At 40.5% G+C, this 13,509-nt stretch overlaps 1 protein-coding gene across 7 annotated transcripts in view; it reads right to left on the reverse strand.

The window, feature by feature from the left end:
• aopep (aminopeptidase O (putative)) overlaps positions 1-13,509 on the reverse strand; it is a 240,863-nt gene that overhangs the window by 113,057 nt on the left and 114,297 nt on the right. For 6 of the 7 annotated variants that reach the window (XR_013498171.1, XM_078214419.1, XM_078214421.1 and 3 more), the window contains 2 exons: positions 7,141-7,203; positions 6,729-6,812 (listed from right to left, as the gene is read on the reverse strand). Coding sequence is in view for 5 of the 7 variants with exons in the window: in XM_078214419.1 (XP_078070545.1) it covers positions 6,729-6,812; positions 7,141-7,203 (147 nt within the window). In the remaining 2 variants the exon portion in view is untranslated. Of the gene's footprint in view, positions 1-6,728; positions 6,813-7,140; positions 7,204-13,509 lie in introns of those variants that run through there. The other variant, XR_013498172.1, reaches the window with a different exon arrangement.

The following is a 13,509-nucleotide window of genomic DNA, read 5'->3' on the forward strand; positions in this document are numbered from 1 at the left end:
CAGGCTTGTTGAGTTTTTCCAGCATTTTCTGTTTTAATTCCAGATTTCCAGCATCTGCAGAATTTTGCTTTTATTACATGAAAACATACTTTACTGCAATCTTTATCACACCTGCGGTCCTTAGTTCCATGTAGCTTTTATTATTTAACCTCTCCCATCCACTACTCTATCCTAGGTCTTACCTTTTGTTCTTCCTCCCTCTCAACTTTCAATAGCATAAAACCCTTCACATTTCTATCTTCCTTCAGTTCTGAAGACTTAATTTTTGACTCAAAATGTTAATTTTGTTTCTCTCTCCACAGATGCTGCAGGCCTGCTGATATTTCCAACACTTTCTGCTTATATTACATAGATTTCTGTACCATGGCACAATTAGAAACCTGATCGGAAGAATTCAAACATCAAGCCCCAGGAATGATGGACACAGATTTAGGAGGGGACAAGATGTTTGATAACATTGGAGATGTAAAACAAGGTAGAAATGGGGCAATAGTTTGCAAGGATGGAGGGGGTCAATGTTAATTTTTTTGTGGGGAGGGGTGATGCAGATTTAAAGGAGAAAAGAGCAACACCTTAAGATGAGCAACCATTAAAAATATCAACTAAGGTAGGGACAATGAGAAGTTGGGGAGTCAACAGTTTGGTAGAAATAAATTCAAGGGAGCAGGAGATGGGACTCGTGAACAGGATCAGCTTGGGTAGGATATCAAAGGACAGGAGAGAGTTCTAGAGAAAGATGATCAGGGCTAGTGCACAAAGGGGCTTTAGAGGAAGTGCGGCCCAGTGGGCTATTGAAATTGAGAGAAGTAGCAAAGGCAGCCAATAAGAGAAGGCAATGGCCTAGTTCTAGTATCGCTAGACTATTAATCCAGAAACTCAGCTAATGTTCTGGAGATCCGAGTTCGAATCCTGCCACAGATGGTGGAATTTGAATTCAATAAAAAATGTCTGAAATGAAGAATCTACTGATGACCACGAAACCATTGTTGATTGTTGTTAAAAACCCAATTGGTTCACTAATGTCCTTTAGGAAAGGAAATCTGCCTTCCTTACCTGGTCTGGCCTACATATGACTCCAGAACCACAGCAATGTGGTTGACTCTCAACTGCCCTCCAAGAGCAAATAGGGATGAGCAATAAATGCCAGCCAGCCAGCGACACCCATGTCCCACAAATGAATAAAAAAAACAAATGGTCTCAGTCTCAGTGACAAAAAAGTCCATGAGCTCCTCAGACTTGATGTTGAAGGTGAGAGAGGAGGAGAGAGGGTTAAAAAGAGAGTTTGCACTAGAGAAAAGGAGCCAAGCATACATTCCAGGATGATCTTGGAATAATGCGTTCCTAATGAGCCAACGCCAAGTGCTTCAATAAGCCCTTCAGAGAATGCCAAGAGAGGCACAGAGGAAAGCTGTAGGCTTATCTTTGAGCGAGCCAAGCCTGCAATGGCAAACATAAATGAAAGTTGTTGCTGACTATATCTTTACAAAAGCATGCACTGACATACAACCTTTGAGTTAATCATCACCATGTCTTCAAAATGTTTGGATGCAAGTTCAAACTCATTTTAATTATGGAATAGAATTAATCCAACATTATGCAAATAAAAAATTCCCTTCAAATCTCAGCTTTGACAACATAATACTTATTATAAAAGGAATTCTAACTTGTCAAGTAATCCACTAAAATGATAAATGGATATACCATTCCAATGCATACTAAGTTAATCAAATTGCATCACAGCGCCATCATCAACAATATCAAAAAGTACAAGTTTTTTTTTACTGATTTACTGATAAATATAGTTCAGATAATATATTCAAATTTTCAGAATATTCAAATGTATTAATGCAGCTAGTTAAGCGCTACTTCAAGAGCACAAATGCAACATTTCCTGTAATGCACCATGGAGCTAGTTCCGTGTTTGGTAACTCCACTGAGACCACAGAGAACACAGATCAGTAAATTGTTGGCCCTCAGCTGTTAAAATTACTGGACAGAAAATCATAGGTGTGGGATTTCCTGATCAATCCTCCTTGCAAGCAACACTCCTCACTGGGGGCACCAATGGTGAATTGATCCTTAAATCCATAAACTGCATTTGTTATGTTTTGCATTACAGAGATACAGCTATCTCAAAAATGGATTAAGTTATAAAAATAACAAATCATATTTCTTAGCATTCATTTCCAAATGGACACGGACCCATAAAGCATAAACAAATCTTAATCTGTCACCATCACTCAGTGACAGCATAAGGTTTACCAATGTGGACAGAGAGGGGGAATAAAATGACACTAGTTCTTGTAAGTAATTACTCTTCCACAAGCTTGGAGTTAAGGAAACCTGGAAGTTAAAGAAGAGTGGGGGAAGTTTTGCTTAGCTAGCAATATTATGCTTGACCTGGGAGTGCTTGATACAACCAAAGGTTGGAAATATTGTAAGAAATGTTCCATATCTCAGCACTGACTGCCTTCAAAGTGCATAAAATCAAGCGTACATGTTTAAAAATAAATTTGTTACTCATTCAAGATGAAACCAAAATATCATAGGCAATGAACCAATTTATTAAAAGAAATCTAATAACAGTTCATACGCAAAGTATTGATTCCATTTTCAAAGCAATATGAATGCGGAATTCTCAGTGCTGCTCACATTATTCTCAAGCTGGAAAAATCAGAGTTGTATACATAGATACTAAATCACATATGGTCTGTAGTTTACCACCCACTGAACACCAGTACATTTAAGCAACTCGCAATTATATAAAGCCTTTAATAAAATAAAGCATCGCAAAGCACATCACAAAAGTATAAACAAAATATGACTCCAAGTCACATAATGAGCAACTGGGGCAGATGATCAAAAGGTTGGTAAAAGAGGTAGATTATAAGGAGCATTTTAAAGGTGAAAAGTGAAGTAGAGAGGCAGAGTGTTTTGGGGAGGGAATTCCAGGGATTAGGATCCAGACAGCTGAAGGTACAGTTATCAATGGTGAAGGGATTAAAATCGGGGACACTCAAAAGACTAGATTTAGAGCAGCATATATATATATATATGTGATGGGTTGTGGGCAGAGTCAAGGCCATGGAGGAACAAGAGAGTAAGGATAGGAATTTTAAAATCAAGACATTGCTTAACCAAGAACCACCAAAAGTCAGCAAACATAGAGATGGTGATTAAGCAGGAATTGGTGCAAGTTGGACTAGAGTCAGCAAAGTTTTGGATTACCTTAAATTTACCGAAGGTGAAATGGAGTTAACACCAAAGACAATGGCTTCAGTCTTCCCAACACAACTGAAGGAAATTTCTCTTCATCCAATACTCAATGTCAGACAAGTAGTCTGACAATTTAGAAACAGTGGAAGGATTGAGAAAGATAGTGGTACGGTAGAGGTGGCTGTCATCAGTGTACATGTGAAAACACATGTTTTGGGATGATGGCATAGCGGCTGAAAAGACTGGTCAAATAGTTTATTTCAACCATTAAGAACTAAATTGATGGTAGTGCAACTTCTAGAGTTGTTTTTCAACTTTTAAGTGCGCACTTTATTCGCAGGGTGTTATTCCAGATGCTTTCATCTTGCAGTAAATGAAGGAGTCCATTATTTCCAAATGGTCTTGATATTTGTGCATAGAGTCATAGAGGTTTACAGCATGGAAACAAGCCCTTCATCCCAACTTGTCCATGCCTCTTTTTTTAAACCCCTAAGCTAATCCCAATTGCCTGCATTTGGCCCATATCCCTCTATACCTATCGTACTCATGTAACTATCTAAATGCTTTTTAAAAGACAAAATTGTACCCGCCTCTACTACTATCTCTGGCAGCTTGTTCCAGACACTCACCACCCTGTGTGTGAAAAAATTGCCCCTCTGGACACTTTTGTATCTCTCCCCTCTCACCTTAAACCTGTGCCCTCTAGTTTTAGACTCCCCTACCTTTGGGAAAAAATATTGACTATCTAGCTGACCTATGCTCCTCAGCATTTTATAGACCTCTATAAGATCATCCCTCAGCCTCCTACGCTCCAGAGCAAAAAGTCCCAGTCTATGCAGCCTCTCCTTATAACTCAATCCATCAAATCCCGGTAGCATCCTAGTAAATCTTTTCTGCACTCTTTCTAGTTTAATAATATCCTTTCTATAATAGGGTGACCAGAATTGCACACAGTATTCCAAGTGTGGCCTTACCAATGTCTTGTACAACTTCAACAAGACATTCCAAATTCTGTATTCAATGTTCTGACCGATGAAACCAAGCATGCCGAATGCCTTCTTCACCACTCTGTCCACCTGTGACTCCACTTTCAAGGAGCTATGAACATGTACCCCTAGATCTCTTTGTTCTGTAACTCTCCCCAATGCCCTACCATTAACTGAGTAAGTCCTGCCCTGGTTCAATCTTCCAAAATGTATCACCTCGCATTTGTCTAAATTAAACTCCATCTGCCATTCGTCAGCCCACTGGCCCAATTGACCAAGATCCCGTTGCAATTGGAGATAACTTTCTTCACTGTCCACTATGCCCCCAATCTTAGTGTCATCTGCAAACTTACTAATCATGCCTCCTATATTCTCATCCAAATCATTAATATAAATGACAGTGGACCCAGCACTGACCCCTGAGGCACACCGCTGGTCACAGGCCTCCAGTTTGAAAAACAGCCCTCTACAACCACCCTCTGGCTTCTGTCAAGAAGCCAATTTTGTATCCATTTAGATATCTCACCCTGGATCCTGAGAGATTTAACCTTATGCAACAACCTATCATGTGGTACCTTGTCAAAGGCCTTTGCTGTGCACTTGCTGGTTGAACACTAAGTGATACTTCTTTAAAATTCATTCTTCAAATGTGAATGCCAGGGCAAGCCACCCTTTATTGCCACCCTTTATTATCCCATCCCCTGTTGTCCTGATTTGGCAAGAGTGGACCTTTTTCTCAAGAACACCCTGAAATAGCTCCCATATTTGCCGTAGACCAATTTGAGCCACTTAGCTCACTACTGTGATTTAACTAAATATCATTCTAGGTTTGCTATTTCTAAATCAGTAACTAGCATATACCTGTCTATCACGTCCCTGATTAATTACATCATTCACAATTGAAGAGTATCATTTTTTCCATTCTTACAATTCAGTCCATTGGCACCAGGAGTTATCAAAGTGATCCTTTGCTGTACTACCTCCATGGCCTGAGTATCTTCTTTGTTTCTTGAAACCAACATGAGATACAGTATTCAGGTTGAGATCTGACCAAAGGACTACAATACATTTCAGTGCTCTAATTATTTTGTTAAATGCCACTTGATCACCAAAGGTTCTGCATCAATCTGACCAATCACCATTACTGGAATATACATCTGTACCTATACTGGATGAAAACAAGATGAAGCCTCGTTATAATGGCTTTCTGTGGTCCAACAGCCTGACAGCACTCATTGCCTAGATTTACAAATTAAGACTAGCCACATGGGAGAAAGACACCAAAAACTGTCAGTAGCTATAAAACCATACCTAAAGATAAGAAAATAGGGCAGAATAATTATAGGAAATACTGCATTCATTTAAAAACTGACATGAATAGACATAACTCAGCACTGTATTTTAAATCTGCCTCGTTGGCTTTAATTCCCTTTTATGGTGAGCAAACATTTCACTGAGACTGTTTATTACCAGAAATAGCACAGTCGCATAAAAGAGTGTCAGACATGTTTACCAAACAACTTACAAGCTACAATCTACAAACTACAGTCAGCCACAAGGAAATTCAGCTAAAAAACACATGGATTGTTTCACGCACGCCTGTAACTTGTTCTCCCTGACAATAAGCATCTAGAAAACCATGAATATCGGATAAAGTGTCACATCTCCGTATATGATCACACTAAACGAAAGGACAAAATCATGAATGCAACAGTCCTCTCAAGTATATTGGCACTCAACAAGCATAGGGTAGCTTTGTTGGCTTGGACACATTCACCAGATTGAAGATGTTCACATACCTAAGGATTTTCTGTACGGCAAGGGAGCCGGAGGCAGAGGACCAGTACAACGTCCAAGGTTCTGCTTGGAAGATGTTTGCAAACATGACATGAAGGCCCTAAATATTGATTCCTGCATTTGGGAGACACTAACAGAGGGAAATGGCAACACCACCTGTGGGATGGTATGCGACATCATGACGGTTCATGGCTGCAGCATCGTGACAACAGACACCAAGACCAAAACTAATGACCCACAACAACACCTTATAACGACTTCATATGCAGCACTTGTGGCAGAACCTGCCTCTCTTGGTTTGGTATCTTCAGCCATCAGCAAAAGTGCACACTATTTAACTCACCCCATCCCCTATGGTTTTGATTTGCTGTATGTGCATCATCTTACACAGATGGAACGATCCACTGACAAAGTACAAGATACAATCTAGCTAACTCATGAAACAACATTAATATTTTGTTACATCAATTTCAACTTTGCAAACTGTGTCCAAACACTTTGGCTTTAGCAAATTCTACAGTCAGCTCGAAACGTTTATTTAAATTGAAAAATGCAGGAATAGGAGAGTTGCGTTTTCAAACTTCGGTTATCTTATGCTTTGTTCCCACCATCAAACACATTTTTCATCTATGGAAAATCATTTGGAAATAAGCATGAGTGCTTAAACAGAAGTTATGATATTTCATAAGGAAGTTCCAGGATCGTTTTCAATAAATTTTGGATACATACTTCTTTGAAAGTCACCATGTCGTTACGCTTCCTTTTAGAGGTGCCTTTTCGGTCCTTTTTATTGAACTTGGTCCATTTGGCGACCTAATGTTAATAATAATCGCAGTTACTGAAGTAAAACAACACATTTCATCGCATATATATTTTGGTATTAAGTCAGTATGTTCTTCAGAACTCCCATGATACTAGATATTTCTAACTGGAAATCATGTTAAGACCATGTTAAATGGACCTAGTCCAAACGCGTAGAATAGCAACTTATCAAGTGTGTCGGGTTTTCCCCTTGTCATTAGGCGTCTTTCGAATCGTTGGTATATTTCAAAAAGTAAAACAGGAACTAAAACACAGTGATTGAGACGAATTAAAATAACTTGGCAAATCTTCCAATTTGACAACCATCAGCGTCTCTCACCTCATCCTGCACTTCGCAAACCAGTCGGTTCTCTGTCCACTTCAGAGTGTCATCCACAAAAGGCTAAAGGGAGAAGAGAAATCCGGAATGTCACATTTTCAAACCTCAAAGAGCAGGAATGTTAGCTTACTTTCTCATTATAATTCAATCCGCTCACTGCGTTCCACGGGCGAAGACCATAAGCAGTTACAGTTACCAGAGGCCGGATGGTAACAGCGCCATCATCTTTGCTCTGTCCATCATTTTGGTCTCTGCAAACCACCTTCCCTCTCCTCCAGCCCACACCCACCTTACCTCTCCTCCACACCCATGGCAAATTTACCGCCGAACCAACTCGGGGGACGCCTCCAAGCGGAGCATTTGGTGGTTAGTGGGCAGCTGCCGGAGCTAATGATGACCGTTTTTTTGTTTCTTTCCCTCCCCCTTGACATTGATGCTTCCTGTCTCCCCACAGTGGCTGGAGCGGAGCGGAGCGGGGGGGGGGGGCAGGATTTGTATGGGTTTGTGCTGCACGTGGACCGGTCCCGGTGCTGCTCCCGCTCTGTGTGGGGGGCGCGAGAACTATCCTCCCGCTGACACAACGTTCCAAACCGCGCACGAGAACTCTCCTCCCGCTGACACAACGTTCCAAACCGCGCACGAGAACTCTCCTCCCGCTGACACAACGTTCCACTGAGCAGCGCGAGCGGCGCTCATCCCACTGCCAGTCCCCGGGACACCGTCTCACTGACTCCCTCGGAGCCGACTGGAGGCGGAGTTCTAAACACTCGTTCAAAAATAAAACAGACTCGCTCGGATAGGGACAAAATTACAGCGTTGCTTTTTTTCTCGTTTGGTGCGGTACCGCCCCGTGTGTAGGTGGGCGGCGAGTGGGAGCCGGGAATGTGAAAGTGAACTTGATCCAACATTGATCACTCAGCCAGCAAAAGCCTCATTGTCCTTCGGATACCGAACATAACTTATGTACTGCCTCAGCTAACCGCTGTCAGGCTACACAATAACAGAACACTTGTATTCAGCGCTGCCAACATGGCAAGTTAATGCAAATACATTAAATACTTTTGCGACTTTGCATTCAAGCGACCATGTTTAATCTTCAATAAAGCACTCAAAGTAGTGCCACTGAAACGCTAAAGATTTTTACTCACTTCAATGTGTCATTTTTGTTTCCGATTTATGTGTATATATTTTGTGCAGATTGCACACTTCACTGGGAAATTACTAGTTTGCTGCATATCACCCGTGCTAATCTTTTGATGAAATATGTTAATGGCTGCGACATGAAAGTTCAATCAATATAAAAAACGCTTCCTTAACAATGTAGTAATTGCATTTAATTTATTGTACTACAGTTTCTCCAACAAAAACACTTGCATTTATATAGTGACTTTAATATTATAAAACAGGTCCCAAGGTATTTTGCAGGAGTATTAACATTTGACGTGGAACCAGAAAAGATGGTATTCGGACGGGTGATCAAAAGCTTAGTCAAACAGGTGGGTTCTTGAAACTTGCCAAAGGAGGGTGAACGAGAGACACAAGAAGATTTAAGGAGGGAATTCCAGAGCGTAGCAGTTGAAGGCACAGGGGCCAATAGTGTTTATTTTAAAGCTGGCAGTTATCCTGAACAGCCAGAGTATCTGGAATAATCTGCTATAAGATCAAAGTAAATGCACTTTACAACTGTTGCATTGTATTTTTTGCACCATATTGTACTATTGATATTTGAAAGCAAGACCACCTACCACAACACGCCTTCCCTGCCTCATGATCGAAATTTTACAACCCCGTCATGGCAGGGGTGGGGACAGAAAACGTGGTCAGGACCAAAACTTCCTCAGAGCGGCAATCAGCATCGGATTGCCACTCCGCAACCATTTACCGGCGCCAAATTTCGTCTGTCCCTGCCTCACCCGACCTTTCTGTCTCAGGCCGGATGAGATCCAGACAACACAGGGATCACCAGGATCCAACATTACAGTCCGAAGAGAAATGAAGTGAAGGAGGGCACTTCCCTTTTTTTAAACAACACTAGCTGCCATAAAGTAGTCAAGTTTAAAGATCCCATTGGAGAAGATCCCAGGGAGAAGGCTGGGGATTGGGTCAAGGGGGAATCTAACCAGGTTAGGTTGGTTCAAAAAAGGATGCAAGGATAAATCCAGCAACTGCAAGATGGTCAGTTTAACCTCAGTGATGGGAAAGTTTTTAGAAGATAATCCAGGCTAAAATTAACAGCCACTTAAAATATGTGGATTAATTAAGGAAATTCTGCAAGGATTTGTTTAAATGTAACATCTTTAATATAATAAAACAATCCAAGGTGCTTCAGAGGAATGTTATAAAGTTAGGCATCAAGCCACATAGTGTAATATTCAGGCAGATGATAAAAAGCTTGGTTGAAGTAGATTATTAGTTTTAAGGAGCATATTAAAGAAAGAGAGGTAGCTGTATTAGAATGGTTTAGGAACGGAATTCCAAAGCTCAGCCCTATGCTGCAAAAGTCACAGCCACCAATGGTGGAGCAGCTATTATTGGGAATGCACGAGGCCAGAATTACAGAGTATAGATAGCTCAGAGAGTTTTGGGTCTAAAGGAAATTACAGAGTTATAAAGGGATTAGAAAACAAGGATGAGAATTTTAAAATCAAGATATTGGTTGACTAAGAGCCAATGTAGGCCATTGAGCTCAGGGATAACAGATGAACGGGACTTGGTGCAAGGAAGGACATGGACAGCAGAGTTTTGGATAACCTCACGTTTATGGAGTATAGCATGTGGGAAACCAACCAAAGGTTCAGTGAAATTAAAGTGTTTCAGCAGCAAATGAGCTGAGGCGACACAAAATGGGTGGTGTTATTTCAGTGGCAATAACGGACTTTATTACGATGCTGGTTGGAGTCTTATTGCAAGGTCAAGTTTGACAATGTGGTATAGTCTCAGACAGTTGCCAAGGAGAGGGGTGGAGTTGGTAGCTAGGGTGATTGGGGTGTGGACCAAAGACAATGGGTGGGATTTTATTGCCTCGCTCGTCCAAAACTGTAAGATTCTACCTGAGGTCAATGGACCTTTCCGTGGTCCGCCCCTCACCCACTCCAATTTCCGTGGCAGACGGGACAGTAAAATTCCAGCCAATGCTTCCAATCTTCTCAATATTCTCTGGCCCTGCCATGGCAAGGCCTACTGTGAGAGATGCGGCAGGCCAGCTGAAAGGTCCGCTGACTTTCAGTGGGACCAGAAGATCCCAGTCTTAGTTGGAGGAAATTCCGGCTCATCCAATACTAAATGTTGGATTAACAAAGTGAAGACATCAAGAGAGGTGGTGGTGAGATAAAACAGGGTGTTGTCATATGTGAAAACTGAGGTTGGGCATTCAAATCAAGTCACTGAGGGACAGCATGTAGATGGGAAATAGGAGGAGGCCAAGGATCAATCCAGGTGTAATGGTGAGAGAATGGAAAGAAATGCCATTGCAAATAATACGCTGCCTATAATTAGCAAACTGTGTTTAACCAACCAGATTCAGTTTTTTGATAAGATAACAGAAAGTTAATAAGGGCAGTGGTGCATATGGATTTGCAGAGTTGTTCGATAAAGTGTCACAAAATAGGCTTGTCAGCAAAGTTGAAGAACATGGAATAAAAAGAACATTGGCAAGAAAATTGCCTGAGTGACACGAAACAGAGTGATGGTTAATGGTTGTTTTCCTGACTGATGGAAGCTATGATGGAGTTCTTCCCATGGATTGGTACTAAGACCATTGTTTTTTTTAATATATATTTATTATTTATATTTGGATGTACAGGGTATAATTTCAAAATTTGTAGGTGATTTGGAAGTATTGTGAGCTGTGATGAGGCTGCCAATAGACTTCAAGAAGGCATAGACAGGCTGGTGGAATGGACGGACAAATGGCGGATGAAATTTAATGCAAAAAAAGTATGCAGTGATTTATGAAGAATGAAGAGAGACAGTATAAACTAAAGGGTACAATTCTAAAGATGATGCTGAACAACAGTTCAAGGAGTTAAAAAAAAAGAAAAGGCTGGCAAAACTCAACAGGTCTAGCAGTATCCGTGGACAGGGAAATACAGTTAACATTTTGAGTCCAATTTGACTCTTGTTTGGAACTCTTGGGGTCTGAAAGGTATATGCACAAAATTGACGACGGTGGTAGGGCAAATTGGGAAAGTGGTTCAAAAGATTTACTGGATCCTGAACTTTATAAACAGAAGCGTAGAGTGTAAAGCCAATGAGGTGATGTTGAATCTTCATAAAACATTGATTAGACCTCAACTGAAGTAGTGTGTCCAATTCTGAGCATCACACTTTAGGAAGGATGTGAAAGATTTCAAGAAATGTGAAAGATTCATAATAACGTTTCCAGAGATGGAGACTTAGTTACATGGATATATTGGAAAATGTTAAGAACCCCACTGATGTTACCTGTGAGTGTGTCTTAAAACCCTGAAACTGGTTCTTCGTGGTGTATTTTTGTTTGGAATAATGTGAGGAACAATGTACAACCCAGTGAGGAACCACTCCAGTTGGTATGTAAACAATTAATAGAGTATTTTTTAAAGTGAAAGAATAGAAAAACACACAAGACTAATTTACACTATGACACTTAAGTATATAAATAACTCAATACACCATTTTATACAAAATTACCTCTTGTTCCCAAAATATACCCATGTTCCCTGAACTCAAAAGACACCCCTTTTCCCAAATAACATCCACCTGAGTAACTCTAAGTCAAATCCAGCTCATAGATAACACACAATATAGCATCGATGACCAAGTCTCAGAAAATACCACTTGCTGGTTGAGCAAAGATACAAAACTGCGTCTGCATCTTTTGGAGCGAACATCTGTAATCTGTTGTGGCTCTAATTGTTAACTGGAACATACCTCCGTAGCTACGATCATAAATGAAACTGGCCTCTGAAGATTTTGGCCTATCTGGCTGTTTGATGGAAATCTAGCCTCCTTCCCCAATGAGGGTGCTAGCAGTTATACTGTTCAGTCGCTTTGACATGCCACCCTATGGATTGCGCTGTCCATCACTCAAATTCCTTGCCTTTAGAAGTTATCATTTTGAATAGCCCCACTGATTTCTGATAAATCATAGAGTCATAGATATAAATCACAGTGCAAGGAGGAGGCCATTCAGTCCATCGAGCCTGCACCGACAACAATCCCACCCAGGCCCCATCCCCGTAACCCCACACAACCTGCTCATCCCCTTGACATTAAGGGGTAATTAGCATGGCTAATCCACCTAACCTGCACATCTTTGGAATGTGGGACCCCACACAGACAGTGACCCAATGTCGGAATCAAACCAGGGTCCCTGGCGCCACAAGGGAGCAACACCAACCACTCTGCCACCGTGCCGCAATATAAAGTAAAAGCACCTGGGTAAATGCATTTTTAAGTAATAAACTGGTTGAAGTGTCCGCATAGAATATTTCACAGGCCACCAGAGTCATAGAAAGTTGGTGACCTTGAATAGTAAACTAACCACCACATGGTTGGTTAGCTTTTAAAGGGATGCTGTCTTAATCAAAAATTATTTGGGAAATCCATTTGTTCCCATTATTGAAGAAAGCAATGAAGAATGTGAGATACCTCCTCCAAAAACCTGTTGAAGCCAGGTCAAATGAAAAGTTACAAAATGGAAGGCGATAGACTTTTGTTAGACAAGGGTTACAGAATCAAGATAGGTAAATGGAGTAAAAATATAGATCAGCCATGATCTAATTAAATGACGGAACAGGTTTAAGATGCTGATGAGGCTACTCCTACCCCTATGTTCCTATTGATATTGTGACTATTGTACACAGGGGACACTGTGCTGCTTAATGATGTGGTTTACATCATTGCATATTTGCTAAAAAGGATAAAGGTGACCAGTTTTTTTTTTTAAATAGTGGCTGTGGAAGACACAATGTTTATATAACATTTATTTTTGATTGCACATTGGATGACCTGACTGGAACAGAAGAAAACTAAAGGAGAAGGTTGCTTCAGTTTTTTTTAAGGCCTCTGTGTTCTTTGCTACAGAAAAGTCAATAAGGTTGCTCTCTACTGATCAATAATGCAGGCTATTTATTTTATGCTAGAGATCTGTGGTCAATAAATTATTGTGCAATGTACATTAAGGTCAAAATAATCAGTTTGATACCTCTATCAAAATAGGAAGAAAAATTGATGTCACAGTAACATGTTAAGTATTCATACACTAAAATCATGTGAAGTAATGTTGAAGTTGATATTTCCTGCTTCTAAAACGATTACATGCAACAAGAACAATTTTTGACAATTCTTGCTAGCATTATAGTGAACCTCTTATTGTTTGCCATTTGTTTT

The sequence above is a fragment of the Mustelus asterias genome, chromosome 6, assembly GCF_964213995.1.
Source record: "Mustelus asterias chromosome 6, sMusAst1.hap1.1, whole genome shotgun sequence".
Lineage (NCBI taxonomy): Eukaryota > Metazoa > Chordata > Chondrichthyes > Carcharhiniformes > Triakidae > Mustelus > Mustelus asterias.